General features: G+C 49.1%; 1 protein-coding gene across 1 annotated transcript in view; it reads left to right on the top strand.

Annotated features, from left to right (window-relative positions):
* The first annotated feature begins 664 nt into the window (after positions 1-664).
* Positions 665-24,846, top strand: part of OTULINL (OTU deubiquitinase with linear linkage specificity like) — a 31,386-nt gene continuing 7,204 nt past the window's right edge. Inside the window, exons 1-5 of the mRNA XM_061393851.1 lie at positions 665-1,160; positions 23,277-23,436; positions 23,525-23,556; positions 23,656-23,747; positions 24,664-24,813. Coding sequence (XP_061249835.1) covers positions 680-1,160; positions 23,277-23,436; positions 23,525-23,556; positions 23,656-23,747; positions 24,664-24,813 — 915 coding nt within the window. The 5' untranslated portion in view covers positions 665-679. The remainder of the gene's footprint in view (positions 1,161-23,276; positions 23,437-23,524; positions 23,557-23,655; positions 23,748-24,663; positions 24,814-24,846) is intronic.

Here is a 24,846-nt window from a genome sequence, read left to right as displayed (position 1 = left end):
AAATCAGGGGTGAAAGATTCTTGTTGTGAGTGCCTTCCTATTGTCGGACTGTTTATTTTTACTATTTGCTACTCCTTTATTTTTTCCTTTACTGTTAAACCACTTTAAGAGATGATCAATTTTGTCAATAACCTCTCCTAAAGTAAACTAAAGGAAATCAGTCCTGAATATTCATTGGAAGGACTGATGCGGAAGCTGAAACTCCAATACTTTGGCCACCTGATGCTAAGAGCTGACTCACTGGAAAAGACCCTGATGCTGGGAAAGATCGAAGGCGGGAGGAGAAGGGAACAACAGAAGATGAGGTGGTTGCATGGCATCACCACTCAATGGACATGAGTTTGAGTAAACTCCGGGAGTTGGTGATGGGCAGGGAGGTCTGGCGTGCTGCAGTCCATGGGGTCGCAAAGAGTCGGACACGTCCGAGCGACGGAACTGAAAATAAACTGCGTACTATGTAAGCACATCGCCATTCCACTGAGTCAAGGGAAATAAAGATCAGAAAAAAACAGCCCAATCTAGTGGGTCAGGCCCCGGGTCCACAGCTGGATTACAGCCTCGCCGTGACCGATTAGCGCCTTAACCTTTGGGCCAGGGAAAAGAATCCTGCAACCTTGCCACTGAGGTAACCCTCTCTCCCACATCATCCCACTCAGCAGGCTTCTTTCCTTCCCACTCAATGGGCCTCCGATATAAAGCTCCAGGGAGGTCGAGGATTCCGCCAGGTGGCACTGCTAGGATAGTTCCTGAGACGAGGGTCTGCATCCCAGCAGTAGCTTCCCGCATCCTAGCGGACACACAGAGGCTCTCCGCCGCTCCGGCTCGGGAATCCAGAAAGGCGCGGAGGCCCCGCCCACTCCCCCAGTCCCGCCCACCTGGCCCCCGCCCCCGGACGCGGCGCGGCCTCCCATTGGCGCTCCGGCGCGTCCGTCGAACCCCTGGGGTGCCCGGGGGCGTGAGCGCAGAGTGCGTTCCCCGCCCCGCGCCTCCAGCGCCCACCAGCCTGCGGCCGGGGAGCGAGCCGCGGGCGCCGGCGGGCGGCCGCCGCGTCCGTCAGACCCAGCGGGCGAGGCTCCGCGCCCGTCGGCAGCGCGCGGCCGGCATGGCGGCGCGAAAGAGCCCCGCGCCGGAGCGGGAGCGGCCTCGCAACCACGCCTCAGGTGGGCCCGGGCCCTCAGGGACGCGCTCTCCTGGTTGGCGCAGCCTTTGGCGTCGGGAGGCCCGGGACCGGCGGTCCGAAGGGTGGGGAGTCCCAGGGGGTGCGGAGGGGAACCGGCTTCAGGGTTGGGGCGGGCGTCGGGGGTGGGGCGCATCTCTGTCAGGAGCTGCCCCCCCGGGAGGCAGGGCTGGTGCGGGTCTCGAGGCGGCAAGCGACCCGCTGAGGCGGCGCTGGCCAGTTCCCGGACAGAGAGCGCGGGCTCTATCTGGGGTGCGGTGTGACGGGGTTTGGCGGGGGCGCACTGGCGCCGACGAGCGGCGGCGTCCCCTCCGAGCTCGCTCTCTCTCTGGGTCGTTGTCGGAGGGAAGTGGACGAGTTTCGCGCTTTGCCGGCAGAGGATGTGGTCCACACCTTCGCGGCAGTCGAGACCCGATGAGCGAACGGAGAAAACTCCCGGTTTTTGAAACAAAAACAAACCCCAAAAATGTCACCGGGGGCAGATCGCCAGGGTCTCCGCCCTCGCCGGATGAGGGGAGGGGGTTGTTTGAGCCTTTGAGCCCCAAGTTTGAGGAAGGGGAGCTGCCTCTCACCTTGGAGCACGTTCCCGTTTGCGTGTTTCTCTGGAAGCCACCCCAGTGGTGAGAACCCACCCATCGGTGCATTTGGGGAGAGCGCGCGCCTGTTGCAGCGTCGATGGAAAGTTGTTAGGACAGTTTCTTAATTGGGGGTTCTTGGTCCGTGCAGGAACTTTTACTTCACACAGCAGACTGTTGGGTGTGTTGGGAAAACAGCAGGGTTCTCAGTTAGGACAGGAGTTCTAGACATCATTCCGCCCAGGACCGTGTGCCTAGACGTCTACCATTCCGGACTTCTGGATCCTGGTCCCTAAAAACGATGGCACGCGGCTAAGCTGATCCATCAAGCCCCTCTCAGTCAAGACTTCTGGTGACTGACGTGCCTCCCACTCCCAAAAGTTTGGAGAACGATCTCATTTTTCAACTTTTCTGCACCTTGGATTGTTATAGAATTAGCCCAATATTTCCTGTGGGTGTATTCATCTGAACTTTTTATTATGTGATTTTTCTTCCCTTCTCTGTGGCTTATTTTGGCAGAGAGAGCAAAGATGGAAGTGGAGGTAGGGGTACAGCTGGAAAAAGCTAACTGGGGAGGCGGAAAGATGTCTTACTCTGGGCTTAATGGAGTTGCCAGGAATTTTCCCTGCCAACGCACCAAGTTCAGGGTGTGCCAGCGCTATGAGCGCAAAGAGAATTCTTTCCTCGGCCCCAGCCCATGGAGACTGCAGTCCGTGTGTCAGTGGAAGAGTGTGATTCAAAGACCAGGTTATGGAAAACTTTCTTCAAAACATTACCTCCACGGACTTAAGAGCATACTTTCCCTTCTTTGCTGGTCATGTTTGGGGGTGTGGGGGTGGGGAATGGGGGATGGACAAAGTTTTAAAACCAGTTGCCAATGCTAGGGTGGAGACAGGTTTTTTGTTTTGTTTTGTTTTCAATTTTTTTAGCTACCCTTAAGACTTTTGGTAAGAGACCAAGATTCACTTTTGAGATAATAGTGAATGTTAACAAGTATCATTTGCCGGTAATAAAACAGACAACAGCAGAAGAAAACCCACTGAACAGACAGGGATGGAAGGAGTTTTTTGGTAGCCATTTTAACTATTTCTTTTTAAGTATTTGGATACTGAGAATCATGAACTAAACATGCATGGTATTATGGGAAAGACACTGTCAGCAGCAGAATATTAGACCAGGAAGAGGCACCATGGGTCATTTGCAGAAGATGGGAAGAAGCAGGGAAGTGTGACTAAGCTCACCAGTCCCAGCGTTGCCCCGGGGTCTGGTGTTTGAGGAAGGGCTGTGTGCCTGCCACTCCATGGGGCTCCTCTAGCTTCTGGCAACCATGCAAGGTATTTAACTTCCTGTTGGTTCGGGCACTGCTGGGGTTTCTTGCTGAGGCCCATCTCCATTTGTTTAGTACCAAGAATTGGGGATAAATGAGTGTTCAACCGTGTACTCAGGAGCCACAGGGCTCCCTGTGGCCCCTGGGAGTTGACCTGGGGGACACAAATGTCTGGTGTGGGAAGGGGTGGGGCCCAAACGCCAAGTCCCCTCACTCCAGCTCCACATAAACAACCTGTGTTTCTTTACTTGTTTTATATGCTGTTCTGGGTAATATTTTGTTTGGGGAAAAGAGTTTAGAGATAATGGTAATGGCTAATATGTTTGAGTGCTGCTTGTGTCTTTCTTATGTATAAAGAGCCTAGAACCACTGGCCCTTATAAGCCCTCAAAGGTTAGCTGCTATTCTTATAGTGATTATTATACTAGAAGGTAGCTGTTATTTTTATCCCCATTTTATGAAACTGTGTCCCACATAAACTTGTAGATGCCCCCACTTTCCCATTTAACTAACTTTCCTGTTAATTAAAATGTGTATTCCTCAATATCATGGATTCTTTTATTCCAGAGCCATTCAGGGATGACCTACTTTATGTTTGAAGCAGGTGTTTTCTGACCTGCCCTATGCAGCCTCTGGCCTGGTCCCTGGGGTCTTCACAGGTACCACCCTGGGCAGGCAGGTGAGTTTTCCTGGGGAGCGTCTCTGTGTTTCACTCGAGAGGGCAAATCAGAAGAGCTGGCAGCCTGACGGCAGGTGGAGGCTGAGGGTGGTAAGGCATGCCCAGCCGCTCCTAGCGGACTGCAGAGGAGAGCTGAGAACCAGCAGCATGTCCCACTGCCTGTGCCTTCAAGGCCTTTGCTTTCAGGAGCGGAACCACACACAGGGGACCCTGGGAGGGACCGTGGTGGCAGGGAGCAGAGGAGTGATTGGCTCCCGTGCTCTGTGAGCTGCTTGTGACCTTGAAGAGAAAGGTTTCCCTTCCTTAAAAAAACAGTCTGAAGGCTGAGGAAGAAGAAAACAAACAGTGCAATTGAAAACACATGCCCACACCAGAAGCCCACGACAGAATGCTTAAAATTTTGCAAGTAGCCCACAGCCACTATTTATGTCGGCTTGTTTGTGTCCCACTTTTATTCTTCTACTCTTCCGTGTCTGTGTGTGTGTGTGTGTGTGTGTGTGTGTTAGTCACTCAGTCGTGTCCGACTTTGTGACCCCATGGACTGCAGCCCGCCAGGCTCCTCTGTCCATGGAATTCTCCAGACAAGAATACTGGAGTGGGTTGCCATTTCCTTCTCCAGTGGGAAATTTAGTAGTAGTTTAGTTGCTAAGTCGTGTCTGACTCTTGCGACCCCACAGACTGTAGCCTGTCAGGTTCTGCTGTCCATGGGATTCTCCAGGTAAGAATACTGGAGTGGGTTGCCATTTCCTTCTCCATCTGTGTCTGTGAGATGGACTAAATACCAAATAAGAGGTAAACTATGGTACCATGTGTTTTAGCTGAGTAGAAACTCTTTTGATTGGCACAATTGCTGAATTTGAAAGTGACATTTTTTCCCTGGCTCCTGTGAGTGGGTGGGTGCAGTCTCCAGCCCGCAGGCTGTCCCTGCCACAGTAGCAGTGGGTATGGTGCTGGACTTGGAGACACTGCTCATGGAGAGTGTTATGTAATCTTTACAACCACCACCCTGTGACGCCCAGGATGGTCACGGAATTTCCTCAGAGTTTCCAGCTAGTAAGTGGTGGCTAGGATTCAAACTGGGCAGCCCGGCCCCTCCCACAACAGATTCTTAACTATCCGCCTGCTTCTGTCTCCTGAAACAGTCAGACTAATACCTGGGCGCGCTCTGGTTTCCGAGGCTTGTTGTTGTTGCTCTGTTGCTAAGTCACTTCCAACTCTTTGCGACCCCATGGGCTGCAACATGCCAGGCTTCCCGGTCCTTCACTGTCTCCCAGAGTTTGCTCAAATTCATGTCCATTGAGCCCATGATCCCATCCAACCATCTCATCCTCTGTTGTCCCTTTTCCTCCTGCTCTCAATCTTTCCCAGCATCAGGGACTTTTCCAGTGAGTTGGCTCTTTGCACGAAGTGACCAAAATATTGCAGCTTCAACTTCAGCATCAGTCCTTCCAATGAACATTCAGGACTGATTTCCTTTAGGATTAACTGGTTTGATCTTCTTGCTGTCCAAGGAAGTCTCAAGAGTCTTCTCCAGCGCCATATTTTGAAAGCATCAATTCTTCGGCACTCAGCCTTCTTTATGGTCCAAGTCTTATATCCATACATAACTATTGGAAAAACCATAGCTTCCAAGGTTACCTCATCACAGTTAAGTTGTTCTAAAGTAAAGTTGGGTTATCGTTTTCATACCATTGTTGTTTAAGGGAACTCTGTGTTCCGTCTGTGTACGGAAGAAGATTATGAAAAAGTCACCATTATCGAGCTAAAACTTCCTACACGTGTGTTTCTTTATACACAGCTTTGAAGTCTCTATGTACCTTTTAAAGGAGTTAATGGAGTGTTTGACCTTTCTCTCCTGTCCCCTTGAATCCTCTGGTAAATGTTCAGTTACTTAGGACAATCTGTTCTCGAAACAGAGGCTGTATATACATTTATTGATTTGTAATTAATTTAATGGAAAAACTTTTAAGTGTCACTTTACCTTAAGTCAACAGGAAAAATTTTTGTGTGTGTACTCATTTTTCCAGTGACCTTTTATACGAGTCACATTCTATTTTTCTACTTTTTCATTTAATCGAGCCAGAAAAGACAGGTGGCGTCATGTTTAAAATAAGAGGATAATAAAACGTTTATGTTCATTTCTAGAAGACTGAGGACCATTGTCTGTTAGTACTGTTGCTGGGATTCCCAGGTAATAAACAACAATCCCAGAAATAGCACGTAAAACGCTATGCTCAATAAAATTCTGAATTAAGAATTTAATAGTAAGTCTTATTGTTGATTTAACCAGGTGACTCTGACTTTAAGTGTATGTGGAATTGTTAGATGCATAGTCATTTAAAACACCTTATTAGTGCTTTCTCTGCTTATCCTGTAACTGATTTTTTTTTTTTAACCTGGGTCATTTTTTTAAAAGTGTTTATTGAATTTGTTACAATATTGCTTCTGTTTTACCTTTCAGTTTTTTGGTGGTGAGGCATATGGGATCCTAGCTCCCGGACCAGGAATCCAACCTGTATCCCCTGTGTTGGAAGGTGAAGTCTTAACCACTGGCCGCCAGGGAAGTCCCTTGTTGCTTATTTTTTATTGAATATTAGGGTTAGTCTTCCTACGGGCTTCCCAGGTGGCGCTAGTGGTAAAGAATCCGCCTGCCAGTGCAGCAGATATAAGAGACAAGGGTTGATCCCTGGGTCAGGAAGATCCTCGGGAAAAGGGCACGGCAACTCATTCTAGTATTCTCTCCTGGAGAATCCCATAGACAGAGGAGCCTGGTGGGCTACAGTCCATGGGGTCGCAAAGAGTTGAACACAACTGAAGTGACTTAGCAGCACACACAGTCTTCCAGAAGATGGAGAAATAACATAATTGGAAGTCAGTTTCTCAGGAGAGTCCTCTGCCAATTCAGAGAGAAGCAGAATCCCAGCCCCTCTTCCAAGCACCAGTAGCTGCCCGGATACTTGGGTTTGGCCTCCTGGGTGGGGTTTCAGTGCCTGCAGCCCCCAGGTCCTTCAGGAGCCTTCCCAGCCTGGCCTGGCCCCGGCCTGCAGGGCTCGGGCACCCCAGGTGGACTCTGTGCCTTGGGCTCTACCTCAAAGGTCAAGGTGGACATCAGATGTCAAGCCCAGGTGGCTGGAAGGGACCCAACACACTGGGGTTCTCAGTCTCGGGCACATCGGACAGGCTGTCCTGGAGGCCCTGCCCTGATTGCAGGGGGTGGGGTTGGGGTTGGGGAAGAGCCCCAACCATTTTTGTAAATCTTGTTAACTGTGAATCAAATACAGCTGTCTTTTTCTCTTGAAAGGAAGCGAGCCACACATCCTGCCTTCTCGTGTGCCCCTTACAATGGACCAGCACTCCTGTTCCCACCACGCCTTATGGACACAGGCCATGTCCCCAGGGGCTCAGGAGGGGAGGTGGGCGGGGACACAGGCTGTGAACCACTTGTAAAACCTGCCTCTAAGCCAGGGCAGAGAGGGTTCCCCAGAACGTTTGATTTCTCAGGTTGAAGAGAAGTGAACTGAACTTCTTCCAGGTCTTAGAGTAACACCAGGCACACTGTGGATATATTTCCTGACCTGTGATTGGTTGTTGAGTCGCCAAGTTGTGTCCGACCGACTCTTCCGACCCCATGGACTGTAGCCCACCAGGCTCCTCTGTCCGTGGGATTCTCTAGGCAAGAATACTGGAGTGGGTCTCCAGGGGCTCTTTCTCACCCAGGAATCAAACCCAGGTCTCCTGCCTTGAGGTAGATTCTTTATCGACTGAGCTATGAGGGAATCCCATAGAAAGGTCTCAACTATTTTTTTCTTTGGTAAGTTATTTTTTGTTTTAATTTGGCTGTGCTGGGTCTTAGTTGCAGCCCCTGGGATCTTCAGTCTTCGCTGTGGCATGCAGGATCTTTAGTTATGGCGGGCGAGGTCTTTCAGGGGCAGCATTCGAACCCTTCCTTGTAGCGTGTGAGGTCTAGTTCCCTGACCAGTGCTCAAACCCGGACCCCCTGCCTCGGGACCGTGGAGGCTCAGCCACTGGACCACCAGGGTGGAGGTCCCAGGAAGGCCTCAGCTTTGCTGTGAGAGCTCTGAAGTGCCAGGAAACCTGGGTGCTCTGTGTCCTCCAGATTGGCTGCCAGGACAGGTGAGAGGACAGGGGAAGTGGGAGAGAGGGCCAGGCAGCGTGCTGAGGATCCTCAGTCAGCATCCAGGTGTGAAGGGCTGCTGGCACTGACATCATCAGGCTGGATCAGCTATGTCTCATTCTACTTGTCGCTTGACCGGGAGTTCGGTTCATAGCTAAGGCTGCCCGGCATCTTGAAATGCAAATGTAGCCAATGGAATTATTCATATCCATGTGGCGTCCCTCAGTTTTTGCACTTGAAGCCCTGAGAGACTCGACTCTATTGATTCCTTCCTCTGAAATCTGAAGTAGAGAGAAAAATCACTCGACCTGAGAGCGAGTTTATTAGATGGGTTCATCCCTCTGTTTTGTTCCCTAAACATTGGTTAAACCCCCTTTGGGGTTCTCAGCTGACTGTCATAACAAGGACTAGTACAGACACCGCTTATACACCTACCTAGTACTGCCCTCGGAGAAGGCAATGGCACCCCACTCCGGTACTCTTGCCTAGAAAATCCCACGGACGGAGGAGCCTAGTGGGCTGCAGTCCATGGGGTCGCTAGGAGTCGGACATGACTGAGGGACTTCACTTTCACTTTTCACTTTCATGCATTGGAGAAGGAAATGGCAACCCACGCCAGTGTTCTTGCCTGGAGAATCCTAGGGACGGGGGAGCCTGGTGGGTTGCCGTCTATGGGGTCGCACAGGGTCGGACACAACTGAAGCGACTTAGCAGCAGCAGCAGCGGTACTGCCCTGTTCCTCGTGCTTTGATATTTCAGCGTCCTCTCCCACATAGGCCTCACTGATGCATTCACAGTTTGGGCCCATCACGTGTGCAGCTGCAGACCCCTCACGCCTGCCCCAGGCTCCTCAAGCTTCCTCTTTTGTTTCTTGCTGTCCTTGAGAAACTGGTCGCCTCCATGGAGGCCTTTGTGGGAAAGGCTGTGTGCTCTCAGGTCAACGTGTGATACCTGCAGACCTGCGTACGGGCATCTCGGGGCAGAGTCTGTGCTGGCATTTGTCAAGGGCTCGTGTGTCTTCTGTCCCCGCTCAGGGCATCTTGCCTGTGGTGCAAGTTTTGAGTGATGTTTTGAGTCTTTTTTTTTGGTTTAAATAGTGAAAACTTATATATTTGGAATTAGCCAGCTGGACTCAGTTTAGATGATCCAATCTTGTTGGCAGTATCCAAAGTGTCACAGTCAGGAGCAAGTCAACACAGGCCTTCTTCTGTCCATCAGGCCTGGTCTGGGTGTTGACCTTAGCCACGTCAGTGTCGCAGCCTGTCGAACTGGGTGCTTGTTGGCCCTGATATCCACAGCGAACACGTGGGTTGTTGTCGTCTGCTTTCTTCACGACTGACTTGGTGGTGAAGAGGGAATTTGATGATGGCCTAGTGGTCAAATTTGTTTCTCCTAGGAGCGCTCTCTTGAGGATATTTGGGCTGCCTCCTGAGCTGCAGTGTTCTGGGCCGCCAGAAGGCGGGTGACATCCGAGTCTTCTTTATCCTCTGGCTGTGGATGCCTCTCAACACGCTTTCTTGGCCTCCAAGCCTTTGCTTTGGCTTCGGCTTTGGGAGAGGTAGGGACTGCCTGCTTCCCTCTCAGTGCCACCTTTCATGAATTAAAAAAAAAACAAACTCAAGTCTAGTTTAACTTCAGTTGTTTCACAGCTTCTTAAAATCCTGTGCCTTGTACCAGCACATGACAATTCCGCCATGTCTTTATTCTGAGGAGCTGCGTATCTAGCCAAAGTCAAGATTCTGTTTCTGTGGAAGAAGAGCGAACAGTCCTGGGGTTGGCTGGCAGTCTGTCCTGGAGACACATGGACTGGATTCTGACTCCATTGATTCATTTTATTTATTCCATAAATATTTAGGAACTGTCTACTGTGTTTCTAGGGACCAAGAAAGCAGAGTGAAAACAGAAACAATCCCAGTCCTTAAGACATGTACCTACACAGAGAGACAGACCCTAATCAAACACAAACACAGTTGTGTAAACTGTGATGAGTGCCATGAAGAGGATGCCGCGTGCTGTGAGAGAGCGGAGCCCGGGGCTGGGATGGGTAGGAGAAGCTTGACCCTGGGGTGACCTCTGAGCCGAGAATGGAGAGTGAGTAGAGTGAAGAGCATCCCAGAGAGAGACGAGTGCATCCCAACGGCAGGCACGGAGGCAGGGTTGAGCGCTGATGGAGACGCTGAGGGCAGCCAGTCACCTTGGAGCAAAGAGATCTGAAGAGGCAAGGGAGCAGGGAGGAATCAGGGTCAGACCCGGCGGGCCCGGGGGTTGGGAGAGCATCCACCCCGGCTTCCCTGGGACCGTGGGTGTCCTTGGATGAGGAACTCTCAGTGCTGAAACTGAGGAGGTCCCGGGCAAGCCAGAAGGAGTGGGTCATCCTCCCTGGAGGTTATTAATATACAGTTGGTCATTAATATACATTAACATACAGTTGGGCTCCTTTAATATTAATTACAGCAAAATTGCTTTTTCGGTTGGCGTAGCTCCCAGCCTTGGAAAAACAGCCACTGACTGATAAAAGTAGCTCCTTGCCTTGGCCAGAGGGAAAGAGGTACAAAGCACGGGGGGCTCTTAAACTTGTTGGATGACATGACCAGGGAGACTTTTTATCTGTGCAGTTTCCCCTAAGGGTAATTTTGGAGATTAACTGGCAGGTGGTGATATATTGAGCTAACAGAAATAGGCAAGAATGGAGGAAGCCCTGACCACAAAGCAGTGTTTCTCAGCACCAATGATGCATTGGAACCATCTGGGAATTAAAAAAAAAAAAGGCGCCGGGACCCCAGCCAGTAAATCAGAGTCTCCACAGGTAGGGCCAGGGCCAGTGTGATTCCCTGCTCCATGGCAGCACCTCTGAGGCTTCGGTGAACACGTGACTTACTGGGACTATTGTAGATCACAGATTCTGCCTCCATGAGGCCCGACCATTGTATTTCTGAATGCCCAGGTGATAAGGATGTTGCTGGTCAATAGACTTTGTGTTGTTCATTCGCAAAGTCGTGTCCAACTCTTGGTGACCGCATGGACTGCAGCACGCCAGCCTCCCCTGTCCTTCACCAGCTCCTGGAGCTTGCTCAAACTCATGTCCATTGAATCAGTGATCCCATCCAAGCATCTTATACTCTGCCATCCCCTCTCCTCCTGCCTTCTATTTTTCCTAGCATCAGGGTCTTTTCCAATAAGTTGGCTCTTTGCATCATGTGACCAAAGTATTGGAGCTACAGCATTAGTCCTTCCAATGAGTATTCAGGGTTGATTTCCTTTAGGGTTGACTGATTGGATCTCCTTGCAGTCCAGGGGACTCTCAAGAGTCTTCTCCAACCCCACAGTTCAAAAGCATCAATTCTTTGGCACTCAGCCTTCTTTATGGTCCCACTCTCGCATCCATACATGACTGCTGGAAAAACCATAGCTTTGACTACATGGACCTTTGTCGGCAGACTTTGAGAACGATGTTCTATAATGTTTGATGGGTTTGTTTTGATGCCTCTGCTTTCTTTTTAGGAGACCAGATCTGAGAGACCATGTTAGGGTAGAAGGTCCTTGAGAGACAAGAGGGGGAGGACAGGGAGGCCCCCACCCTGGGCTCCTGTCACTCACGGGCCCAGCCCAACTTCTCAGTCGGTTCCGGTGGTGCTTGGGGTCACGTGGTGAGGCCAGTTCCTGGTTCCAGGAGAGCCAGCTCTCGGAGGCTTCTGGCTGGGATGGTGCAATAAGCGATGCCTCATTGCCTTCTCACTTGTTTAGAGGCCTCTCTAGCTGACCCCACTGGCTGCCAGAATGTGGGTCTTTTCAACAACTAAGAAAAGCCCAGAAGATTTTTTAAAAATGACACATCCATTGTGAAAAAAAAAATCAAAAAACACACACCACCAACTTCAGACTGGAAAATGGTGTTGGAGAAGGGAAGCCAATTAGAAGGATTAGTACTCATTAGTGACAGAGGCCAGATGATTCTGAGGAATGGAAAAATCACTGCAGGGTGAAAGTGGCTCGTCTCAGAGTGTCCTTTTATTTCTCCCTGGGTCATGTGTTCATGAATGATCTGTGTTGGGATGTGGACGACAAGCTTGATCTTTAAAGGTCTAAGAGTTGAGAGGGGGACAGAGCACCGCAGAAGCCGTGGCAGGTGGGAGCAGTGAGCCGAGTCCCGTGATGTGAAGTTTTGCGGGGATTCGTGCCAGCTCCTGGGGCTCGAAGAGCTTACCCTGTGAACTTACCAAAAGGTGGACATGGGAGTCAGGGTTGTTTGTTTTTGTTTTTTTTTTAACGTCAGCTGGGTAGTAAAATCTTATGTCTTAGGTGGTGTGGCCAGGTGGGTTTGCGGGCTGTGTGTGGGTGTGCTCACCCCTCAGAGGTCAGGCCTCCGCCCCAGAGAGCCGGCCTCCCCCCAGGCCTCTCTCTGCAGGCAGGCAGTAGTGGGTTGAGCTGAGCGGAGAGTCTGAACACCTGCTGTCAGATAGTCTCCCGCCTTCAAGAAAGAGCAAGGGGAGAGGGGTGGAGGCCAGTACCAGACCACAGGCTGCATTAATGCGAATGGATCATTGAGACTGAGTCTGGTCAACCACAGCTCATGGGTCACTCAGTTTTTCTGTGGCTTGCAACCTATAAAAGCTCTTTACATTTTTTTTTTAATAGGGGGAAAAAATCAAAAAAGGAATCCTTTTTCCTGACATGTGAAACTTACATGAAATTCAGATTTCAGCATCCCTAGGAAAGTTTTCTTGGGACACCGCCCTGCTGTGTATTGTCCGATGGCTGCTTCCACTCTTCCAGGGGCCGATGTGAGCGGGTGGGACGGAGGCCAGATGGCCGGCAGTGCCTGGAATCTTCCCTCTCCAGCCCTGCACGGAAAGCTTGCTGACTCCGCTGGAGAGCGAAGCAGTGGTCACGTGGTTGATGGCTCCCCTGCTTGTGTCACACCCAGGACAGTGTGTTCCAGCCCATGGTCACACTTTAAGTTGGGGTGGGTCCCCAGAAGGGTCACAGGGATGATGAAGAGGCCTCCCCCTGCCCTGCCAACCCACACCAAACCATGTCAAGTGAGGCCTCATGGGGAGAACTGTCTGAGCCAGAAGAGGAAAAGGCACTGTGGGAACCACAGCTGCCTTTAGAGTTTGTGCTTGTTAACTGTTTTGAATTCTTGGAAGAGATGTACTCAGGGAAGGCGGTTGTGTAGTTAATTCAAGGGGCACTGACCTTGAGTCAGAACATGTGGGTTCAAGTTCATGCTTCTGCTTGCTTTCTCCGGGCTTCAAAGATGGAGCGCACGTGTGCACCAGTGGCCAGGTCCACAGGGAATTAAGGCTCAGCTGTCACCTCAGAGGGGCTTTCTGGCCTGTAGGGGACACAGTCATGAATACACTGAACTGGAACCCGCCTGCCGTGTGGACGGCGTTGGCAGGGGGTGGAGTCGGGGAGTACCAGGGGAGGGATTTGTCCTGCCGAGGGGGTGGTGTGACTCGGGCTTCGGAGAACAAGTAGAATTCCAGCCCCTCCAGCCCAGAACATCCTGTGTCCCTGTGAAATGGTCACTAATCTGAGAGGCTGTCATGTGAAAGGGGACTTGGACGTGTTCCTCGTGACCCCAAGCAGTGACGACGTGCGTGGTGGTGACAGGTCTGGTCACGCCAGCCTCTTGCTTCCAACCCGGGGGGGGCTTTCCTTGCCCTTCAGCATCAGTGTCTCCCAGGGATGCTGCCTTGCTGGTCCCCTCAATTTCCCATCCAGGCCCTGGGTCCCAGCCCCGGGGTCCCAGCCCCGCCTCACGTCCTCAGGGGAGCCTCCCCCAGCTCGGGTCTGGGTCAGGTCCCTGTGTTACCCTGAGCAGTGTCCTCTGCACGGCCTTGGTCGTGCTGCAGACACACAAGGACGGTCTGTCCAGGTGTGAATGGATGGAGGAACATCCAGTCTTTCTCGTTCACCGTCGTGGCATTGGTACCCGGCCTACAGAGCAACGTCATCTGTGGTTGTAGAATAGTGACACATCTGAGCGTTGGAGAAACACCCCACAAGAGGAAACAGGCTCCCATCAGCAAGGGTGAGTTCCCACCCCTAGAGGCGTGGAGACACTGATGGTGACCACGTGGAGGGGCTCAGCCGACAGCTTACACAGACTCACGGCCTGTGTGCTGTGAGCCCACTCGGGGCTTCTTGTGTCTCATTACCACCCTCCCGCATCACTGTTGGTCTCCACTGTTGGGGAGACTCTTGGGGATGACTCATCTGAGGTTCTGCAGCTAGAAAATGACAGAATAAAGACTGGGTCCTAGGCTTATTCTGCCAGCCTGCTGTCTCCACTGGGGCCGGGCCAGGGCGCCAGCCTGGTGGGGTGCCGAAACTAGAGTTCTGGGATCCCTGGAGCCTAGCCCACCTACTGCTTCTGTGTTTTTGTAGTTGAGTGGGTTTTAAGCCGCCTCCAGAAGGTTAGAACATTCAAGTGATAGTTGGCATTTAATACGCCTAATGATGTGCCCAGTACATAAAGATACTGAGCTATGATGTTATTAAAAATGTGGTATATTGTCACCTTGCTCATTTAACTTATATGCAGAGCACATCATGAGAAACCCTGGGCTGAAAGAAGCACAAGCTGGAATCAAGATTGCCGGGAGAAATATCAAGAACCTCAGATATGCAGATGACAGAAAGTGAGGAACTAAAAAGCCTCTTGATCAAAGTGAAAGAGAAGGGTGGAAAAGTTGGCTTAAAGCTCAACATTCAGAAAACTAAGATCATGGCATCTGGTCCCATCACTTCATGGGAAATAGATGGGGAAACAGTGGAAACAGTGTTATGTCAGATTTTATTTTGGGGGGCTCCAAAATCACCGCAGATGGTGATTGCAGCCATGAAATTAAAAGATGCTTACTCCTTGTAAGGAAAGTTATGACCAACCTAGATAGCATTTTCAAAAGCACAGACATTACTTTGCCAACAAATGTCCATCTAGTCAAGGCTATGGTTTTTCCAGTGGTCATGTATGGATGTGCGAGTTGGACTGTGAAGAAAGCTGAGCACTGAAAAATTGATGCTTTTAAACTGTGGTTTTGGAGGACTCTTGAGAGTCCCTCCAGTCCATTCTAAAGGAGATCAGTCCTGAATATTCATTGGAAGGACTGATGCTGAAGCTGAAACTCCAATACTTTGGCCACCTCATGCAAAGAGTTGACTCATTGGAAAAGACTCTGATGCTGGGAGGGATTGGGGGCAGGAGGAGAAGGGGATGACAGAGGATGAGATGGTTGGATGGCATCACTGACTTGATGGACATGAGTTTGGGTGAACTCCGGGAGTTGATGATGGACAGGGAGGCCTGGTGTGCTGCAATTCATGGGGTCGCAAAGAGTTGGACACAACTGAGCGACTGAACTGAACAGTCCTCTTGGTATTGGCAAGGAGCGTTTCCTGCTGCATTTGTTGAACTCTGGGTTGGCAGGAAGGAGCCTGGGGTAGACGTGCGAAGTCCTGTGGGATATGGACTGTGCACCTAGCATGAAGTCAGTTGTCTCATAGGGCTACAGTCCTGTGACTCATCGGTCACGACTTTCAAGATAAAAAGCTTGCGCTTTGGTGGTTCTCTTCCTCAGTGATACTGATCTTGTCGTCGTTGGTTATAGAACTTTACTAAGTGGAAGACTTGTTTCTTAAGCAGGATTAATGCCTGAAATCCAAAAGTGTAGAAAGTCTTTGGACCTCACCATTTCCAAGATTTGTGAAGAGGATATTTGTTCTATCTTCCCCCATAACTGACACAGAAACAACCAAATAACCTGTGGTTTTGCATGAGCCTGAGGCCGTGCTGGTTGTTACAAACCCAGGCTGTCACCCCGCTGTGCTGACGTTCTGAACATCTCCAGCAGTCTTCTAGGGCTCCAGACTATTCAGAAACCTTGATGACCTAACAAGATTTGTTCTGTGTGTTTATCATTCTGTTTCCACATAGCTTCATTTATTCCTTTGGACAAACAAACCACATTTTGCTTTATGTCTCAGAACTTAGCTCTGAGAGAGGCGACCCACCGGGGCAGACAGCATGAGGACTCTGTTATTCTGAGTCCTGGCGGGGACCTGACACCAGGATGTATAAGCTGGGGGCCTAGACAAACTGACAAGTAACCTTTCCCAGCAGCAGAGCATCGTGCCACTGGACCCTGAACTCCCTGGAGCCAGAGACTGTGTCTTTTCACTTCACTGCCTGCCAGTCCAGCTCCCAGCCCAGGGTGGGAAGTAGAGTAAGCAAGGGATGAGGGGCAGGAGAGGGGGACTTCTGGGGCCCCTCCTTGTCCACTGAACCACGTGGCCTCAGTTGACTCCTCTCTACAGCACCCTCACCCCTCCACCGGCCCTGCTACAGAGAGCCTGCAGGGATGTCCTGGGGCGGGGGGCCTTTCCTACCCCCTCTCCCTGGTTGCTTCCTAATCTATCAGTCTCTCTTGGCCAGTCTCCTGCTAATTAACCAGAATATGGCCTTGAAGCTGATAGAAATAGCTGTTGTTATTTTTTAAGTTTAAAAGTATTTTTGACCTTGAAGTTTCAGGGCTTTTAAAAATTATTTTTATTGGGGTATCAGTTCAGTTCAGTCGCTCAGTCGTGTCCAACTCTTTGCAACCCAAATGGACAGCAGCATGCCAGGCCTCCCTGTCCATCACCAACTCCCGGAACATACTCAAATTCATGTCCATCGAGTCGGTGATGCCATCCAATCATCTCATCCTCTGTCATCCCCTTCTCCTCCTGCCCTCAATCTTTCCCAGCATCAGGGTCTTTTCTAGTGAGTCCATTCTTCACATCAGGTGGCCAAAGGATTGGAGCTTCAGCTTCAACATCAGTCCTTCCAATGAATGTTCAGGACTTATTTCCTTTACGATGGACTGGTTGGATCTCCTTGCAGTCCAAGGAACTCTCAAGAGTCTTCTCTAACACCACAGTTCAAAAGCAACAATTCTTCAGTGCTCAGCTTTTTTTATGGTTCAACTCTCACATCCATACATGACTACTGGAAAAACCATAGCTTTGACTAGATGGACCTTTGTCAGCAAAGTAATGTCTCTGCTTTTTAATACACTGTCTAGGTTTGTCATAGCTCTTCTTCCAAGGAGCAAGTGTTTTTTAATTTTATGGCTGTAGTCACCATCTTCAGTGATTTTGGAGCCCAAGAAAATAAAATCTGCCACTGTTTCCTTTTTTCCCACATCTATTGCCATGAAGTGATGGGACTGGGTGCCATGATCTTTGTTTTCTGAATATTGAGTTTTAAGCCAGCTTTTTCCACTCTCCTCTTTCACTTTCATCAAGAGGTTCTTTGGTTCCTCCCGGCTTTCTGGGTTAAATGGACGGAGTATAGCCAATTAACAATGTCGTGATAGTTTCGAGTGAATAGCGAAGGGACTCAGCCATACATAAACAAGTATCCGTTCTCCCCTGAACTCTCTTCCCATCCAGGCTGCCACATCACATTGAGCAGAGTTCCAAGGGCTGCTGTTGTTCGGTCGCTCAGTCGTTGTCTGACTCTTTGCTCCCTTGTGGACTGCAACACCAGGCTTCCCTGCCCTTCACTGTCTCCTGGAGTTTGCTCAGATTCGTGTCCATTGAGTTAATAATGCCATCCAAGGAGCAGAGTTAGGTTGGCTGTAAGGCAGGACTTTGAAGTTTTTAACAAGGTGATCTTACCATGTGATCTGTCCCAAACATCTAAATTAAACTGCCTTTTCTGTCTTGTAGCTCAGGCCTAGCTTCCACCTCCCAGCCCCCAGGCCCGCTCTGTAGCCCTTGATCTGCTGCCTCTGCTTCAGGAGCATGTCAGTGGGCCGGGCCCAGCGGGGCAGAGGAGCTGAGGGTGGGGGGAGTGACGCCCTGGGGTGACCTGGGGGGAGTGGATGGGCTGGAGGACTGGAGGGCCGGCTCAGCCCCATCACCACCACAGCCAGGAGGCCAGCCAGACCCTGGGGTCTCCAGGAGAGTAAGCCTGAACCTCAGGGCAAAAGTGCTATCAGTGTCATCACTCAAGTTTCCGGCTCTTCTGTGTCTTTTTAAGTTTTGTTTTCAGGTTTGTTTTTTTTCTTTTTGGTTTCCTGTTTGAATTATTTCAGTTTTGGTACATTTTAGCGAATGGAAAGAAAAAATTCTAAGTAGAATTTTACCACACAAAAAAAATCCAGGAGCTTTTCATTTTTTCAGTCGTAGTCAGTGGTCTCATCGGTCACAGGTGGGATGCTAGTGTCAAGATGGACACACTCTGGGCTGCAGGAGGCTCTGGTATCATCACCGAAGGAGATTGCAGCTCCCTGGGTATTCCTTTCGGGCATATGTGTGTGTGTGTGTGGTGGTGGTGGTGGTGGGAGAAATGGGGTCTCTGCAGATGGTAATGCTGGGGATGGGGTTGTGGGGAGTGTGTGAGACCTAGTTCACCCACTTTCCCGCATCACAGAAATGTTCTGTGCTTTATATATTGCCTCATTTTCAGCCACCACCCAGGTGGTCCAGCCCAAAAGTGTTAAAAAGAAATCTCGTTTTTATTTCTTGATGAGCCTTAAAAAGGATCAAATCCATAATTCCCTGTAGCACTTTTCTTCACTGCCAGAACCACCCCCCACCCCCCAGTTCCCCTTGTTTCTGACCCTCGTTCTCCCTCCTCTGTTGATTATGTTGAAAGACTGACTCCCTGATGGTGGAACTTCTTTTCCTGTTAGCCCAGGGGGCTCCCCCCGAAGGCTAGCTCGTTCGGGAGGGTGCCGGGTAGTGGAGGGGAAGTGGGGCGGGCGGGTGCTGACTTCCGTCTGTCTGGCTGGCCCAGGGGGATCCCAGGCAGAGTCTGACAGGGAAGATCTTATCCCCTCTCAGCTGCTTTTGGGGAAATGAGATCTGACTCACGAGATCATCAAAGCTGTGATCATGATAGTCTTCTGCTCAGCGCCTCACTTGTGTTGTTCTCCTCTGTGTCTGTCATTTGGAGTTGTAATCCTGTTACAGGATAATTTTTTTATTATTTTCTTTTTAAAGAGTCTATTTTCCACTTGCTGTAGCAGAGCTGATTAAGGGTCCACTCAGCTCTGTCCTTCAGAGGCAAGTAGGGGAGCGATATGGCATCCAGCATGGCCTTGCCCGGGGTTGGACTCCAGCTTTGCGGGTTATTTAATCTTTCTCTCCCTCGAAGTGTCCTCAGGTGTTAAAATAATAATGAACATGGGCTGGGTACTTCCTGTGCCCCTGACCGCGACCTCAGTATTTCCTTCAATCATCCAGCAGCTCCAGGAGAGGGCTCCGTGTTACCAGGGTAATGGTAACAGCGCTCCCTGCATCCTGGCACTGGGGGATCCTGCCCTGCCCACCGGGGTTAAGGAACAGACACTTGGGGGCATGGAGTCCCCCACCCCATGTATGACAGGACCAGGGCAGGAGCAAATGAGACAATTCGTATAAAACACTTGCCACAGAGTCCGACACAAAGCTCAAATTGTAGCTCTTTTAAATAATTTAATTAAAAATCATACTTTTTCCTGCTAAAACATTGTGTCTCCTCTCCTTTCACTGAGAAGCCACACTCCTGATAATGTTTGCATATGAAGTTGCATGAACACCTCCAGTCGTCTCTGAACTGCAGGCTCAAGTCCTGCTGGTACCCACAGCAGCGCCCACGGTCCACTCCCTGGCCCTCCTTTGTCTGAGTTATTGACTGACACCTGTGGGTGCCCTGGGCCGAGTGAATACAAGGACTTTAGGCTGCTGTTCCCATTTTTCCCGAGAAGGGACTGTTTAGCCCTCACATGATTTTTTCTGATAAGTTGATCAGATCGTCCTTTCTCCAAGTTTGGAGGCCGAGTTTAATTTTGAGGATTAGGGCAGGAGGCTAGGGAAGTCCATGCATGTGGGTGCAGATGTGGATGTGAGGAGACCATAGTCTGCGGTGGGTCCCCATGGTGGCCCTGGCAGCTTCTGAGAGGGCTCAGGCTCAGGAGAAACCCCCATTTCAGGGGTCTCAAATGCCCCAAGGGGCAGGGCAGTACCTTTTAAGAATGTTGGTTGGAGTCTGTGACCAATGAGAGCCGTGCCCAATGGAGGCCCCGGCCAGGGCCTGCAAGCACTCCATGTCCACAGAAAACCAGGACAACCCAGTGGGATGTAGGCAGATGCTCTGTAGGGGTTCCCAACCTCCAGGGTTTAATGCCTGAGGATCTGAGGTGGAGCTGACGTAACAACAGAAATACAGTGCACAGTAAATGTGCTTGAATCATCCCCAAACCATTCCCCCTCCCTAGTCTGTGGAAACAAATTCCTCCATGAAACCTGGTGTCAAAAGGGTTGGGGACCACTGCTCTAAAAGGCTCCTCATGGAAGAAGAAAGGTGACTGTGTTACCGTGAGAAAAGCATCACCAGTCCTGGGCTTTAGGGAAACTGAGGCTCATCTGTGTGGTGGGAGTGGTAACTGACGGTTTGCTTCGGGAGGCATTCTGGCAACATCTGTCACAGCTGAAAGTGTGCACATATCTGGACCCAGAGTTCCCTCTTCTAGAAATTATCCTGAAAGACACCATGAGTCCACAGGACTGGTGGAGGGGAATGTTTGTAAGAGTGAAAAATGCAGAAACAATCCAAATGCTCATCAACCAGTCAGTGACTATGTGCACATACGATGATCTGCCTTTTTACTGTGATGTTACACATCCTTTCAGAGGAATACCATAGACTTTTTAGTAAAAATCTTACCTTATAGGTGCAAATGCATTACAGCTTACATTTTGAAACAATTCATTAAAATTTTTCATAAATGTCTAGGCAAGAGTAAATATATAATTAGCAGCTAATCAATTGTTCTGAACAGATACGCACCTGCTCTTGAAAATGTACTTGTCCATAGTTTTTTAAGATGTTAGCATGGGGGAAACATCTTAAAGGGTATGTGATATATCCTTTCTTTATTGAGAGTATATATATTTCCTTCTAGAGAATGCATATCAACTTTATTGCTTATGATTAAAATTGTAAATTCCAAATCTGTGAGGCTTTGACTCCAGTTAATCATTGGACTTTTTTTTTTTTTTTACTAAGGGAGGGAACTGCTTCACAATGAACCCCAGCAGATTTGGCGACTGTTCAAAAGTTCTCTTCCTCATTTGTACTTCGGCATTTTACATTTTCGAACATATTACAATTAGGAATATGTTGCAGATAGTAAAATATTGCAAGTTCCCAGTTTGAGCTCTCTCGGCCAATGAATTATCCCTCTGGTCACATGAGGAATCGTAGTGGACCCTGTAAGCTGCATACCTAGGTCCATGCACATCTCTTCTAAGTGGCCCCCTTTCTGGAAATGATGTCTCTCTCCGTGCCTGCAGTCTGAGCCTTGTCCTTGCTCAGGTGATGCCCTGTGTCATGGCCCGTCATGACCGAGGAGTATCAGCATAGGCAGGGTCGGGGTGGCATGGCCTGAGGTCCCCAGGGTTAGGGCTGGGTGCTGAGCAGACCCTCTTGATCATTCTTGGATTTAACAGATCTTCTGCATAGGGTGAGGTGCACTGGGCTGGTTCTTAACTAATTTCATTCCCTCGTTGTCCAGCGAGGTCAGTATTTTGACTCTCATTTTATAGTCAGGACAGTTCAGTTCAGTCACTCAGTCGTGTCCGACTCTTTGCAACCCCATGAATTGCAGCACGCCAGGCCTCCCTGTCCATCACCAACTCCCGGAGTTCACTCAAAATCACGTCCATCAAGTCAGTGATGCCATCCAGCTATCTCATCCTCTGTTGTCCCCTTCTCCTCCTGCCCCCAATCCTTCCCAGCATCAGGTCTTTTCCAATGAGTCAACTCTTCGCATGAGGTGGCCAAAGTATTGGAGTTTCAGCTTTAGCATCATTCCTTCCAAAGAACACCCAGGACTGATCTCATTTAGAATGGACTGGTTGGATCTCCTTGCAGTCCAAGGGACTCTCAAGAGTCTTCTCCAACACCACATTTCAAAAGCATCAATTCTTCGGCACTCAGCTTTCTTCACAGTCCAACTCTCACATCCATACATGACCACTGGAAAAACCATAGCCTTGACTAGATGGACCTTTGTTGGCAAAGTAATGTCTCTGCTTTTGAATATGCTCTCTAGGTTGGTCATAACTTTGCTTCCAAGGAGTAAGCGTCTTTTAATTTCATGGCTGCAATCACCATCTGCAGTGATTTTGGAGCCCCCAAAAATAAAGTCTGACCCTGTTTCCACTGTTTCCCCATCTATTTCCCATGAAGTGATGGGACCGGATGCCATGATCTTCATTTTCTGAACGTTGAGCTTTAAGCCAACTTTTTCACTCTCCTCTTTCACCTTTATCAAGAGGCTTTTTAGTTCCTCTTCACTTTCTGCCGTGAGGGTGGTGTCATCTGCATATCTGAGGTTATTGATATTTCTCCCGGCAATCTTGATTCCACCTTGTGCTTCTTCCAGCCCAGCGTTTCTCATGATGTACTCTGCATAGAAGTTAAATAAGCAGGGTGACAATATACAGCCTTGACGTACTCCTTTTCCTACTTGGAACCAGTCTGTTGTTCCATGTCGAGTTCTAACTGTTGCTTCCTGACCTGCATATAGATTTCTCAAGAGGCAGATCACATGGTCTGGTATTCCCATCTCTCTCAGAATTTTCCACAGTTTATTGTGATCCACACAGTCAAAGGCTTTGGCATAGTCAATAAAGCAGAAATAGATGTTTTTCTGGAACTCTCTTGCTTTTTCCATGATCTAGCAAATGTTGGCAATTTGCCCTCTGGTTCCTCTGCCTTTTCTAAAACCAGCTTGAACATCTTGAAGTTCATGGTTCATGTATTACTGAAGCCTGGCTTGCAGAATTTTAAGCATCACTTTACTAGCGTGTGAGATGAGTGCAATTGTGCAGTAGTTTGAGCATTCTTTGGCATTGCCTTTCTTTGGGATTGGAGTCTAGGGTCATAGAAGTGAAGGATCCCACCGTCACACAGCTGAATAAGCAGGGGAAGATGGGTTTTATATTCAGCTTTGAGGGATTCTGAAACCCATGCTCTTTATGTTCCCTATTCCTCTTGAATTATGTAGGACAAAGATATGTATGACACTGATTATTCAATATTTAGACTGAATTTTTAAATGCTCTAAAAATGTCTATCTAAATCAATGATGACTCTTTACAGGTAAAATTATCCAGTGTATTTTCTTCTCCTTAAATAAAGCAGGCTTGTGTAATTGTACTTCATGATTATTTTTTTATTGAAGTCTAGTTGATTTACAGTGTTAATTTCTGCTGTACAGCAAAGTGAGTCAGTTATACACATATATACATACTTTTCTATATTCTTTTCCATTATGGTTTATTCCAGGTTGTTGAATATAGTTCCCTGTGTGCTACAGTATTATTATTACTTTTTTGTAGGAAATGACCAAGTTCACTCCTGGACACTAGTCACCAGCCAAGCCTTAGATACCGCGTGGAGAGTGGTGAAGGGGTTGGTGACCTTGGCAGTTTCACTTCTGGCAGCCATCCTCAGCTACTTCAGAAGGCTGCATATGCATTTAGGGCACCGGCTGAAATGGTATGTGGCTCTGTCATCTTTAAATTTCAAAAATGCCCTTGCTGTTCAAAATAGAATTTTGATGTTATTATTTCCATTTATCTTTTAGGTGGATTGGATATCTGCAGAGAAGATTCAAAAGTAAATATGTTCATGCCTGTGTTTCCTTGTTTTAAGAGAGGATTCCAGAAGGGAAAGGGAAGGGAAAATTCACCACCATGTATTTTCAATTTGGTTCAGGAAACCTCAGCGTGGAGGCGGAAGTTGATTTACTCAGTTATTGTGCAAGAGAGTGGAAAGGAGATACACCCCATGCCAAGCTGATGAGGAAGGTGTGTGTCTGTTTATTCCGGTCGTGGTGGATGGAGACTTAGTGTGTAAAAATCAGGAAACTCTCATTCCACTGTGCTTTAGCAAATATGGAGCCAGAAACAACTGTGGCTGCCGTTAAAAGCCAAACAGCCGCTAGGCATCACCTTCAGGCCTTTCACTTAGCGCTGGGGCCTTTGAGGACTTGGGTAAATTAGGCCTGTAACTTCAGAACACTTGAGCATCGTACCCTTTTCAGCTCTCTCCTGGCCAGGGCTATTAAAACATCTGCAAGGGGCTTCCCTGGTGGTCCAGTGGCTAAGACTCCCAGTGCAGGAGGCCTGGGTTCAATCCATGGTCAGGGAACTAGCTCCCACACGCCAAAACTAAAGATCCCACATGCTGCAACTAAGAGCCGGTGCAACCAAATAAGATATATTTTTAATCTGCACATGCATTGGAGACTTCTGTCCTTGAAGGGATCAGGCACCTTGACATAAAATATTTTGAGGATTTTTTTAGAACTTTCCATCAGACCAGTCTTGGTAAATATCCCCAGCTGTGTTGTCCAACCTTGTCACTAGCAAAAACCAAAAAAAGTCAAAAAGGAAAAAGAAGTACTTTTCGATTACTCTTTAGCATGGACTTAAAAGTACATATAGTAGTTTTCACTGCAGTCAGGTTGTAGCCATCCTCTCCCCGCAATGACATTTCCTGACTCTGGGCTTCCAGGAAGTTGTCAACTAAAATAGCGTCCCATGGACTCTGTACACACACAGGTCACTTGAAAATTACACGTGGTCGCATCCATAACCCATACTGGTTCTGTTTCTGTTGTCCGATTTGGGAGTAGCGCCTTGCTAAAGATGCCATGAATTAGCTTCCTTTAGTCTCTTGTCCAGTGGAATTAAGAATGGCTTTTTCCTCTGGTGCCAATAGGCTTACGAGGAGCTGTTTTGGCGGCGGCATATTAAATGTGTTCGACAAGTCAGGAGAGACAACTACGATGCCCTGAGGTCGGTGCTGTTTCAGATCTTCAGCCGGGGCCTCGCTTTCCCATCCTGGATGAAAGAAAAAGATATCGTGAAGGTACGTTAGGTCCTAACACTGGAAATTTGGCAA

The sequence above is a fragment of the Bos javanicus genome, chromosome 20 (assembly GCF_032452875.1).
Source record: "Bos javanicus breed banteng chromosome 20, ARS-OSU_banteng_1.0, whole genome shotgun sequence".
In the NCBI taxonomy this organism is placed as follows: Eukaryota; Metazoa; Chordata; class Mammalia; order Artiodactyla; family Bovidae; genus Bos; species Bos javanicus.
The sequence above is the reverse complement of the archived record's forward strand: the minus strand, read 5'-3'. Positions and strand labels throughout refer to the sequence as shown.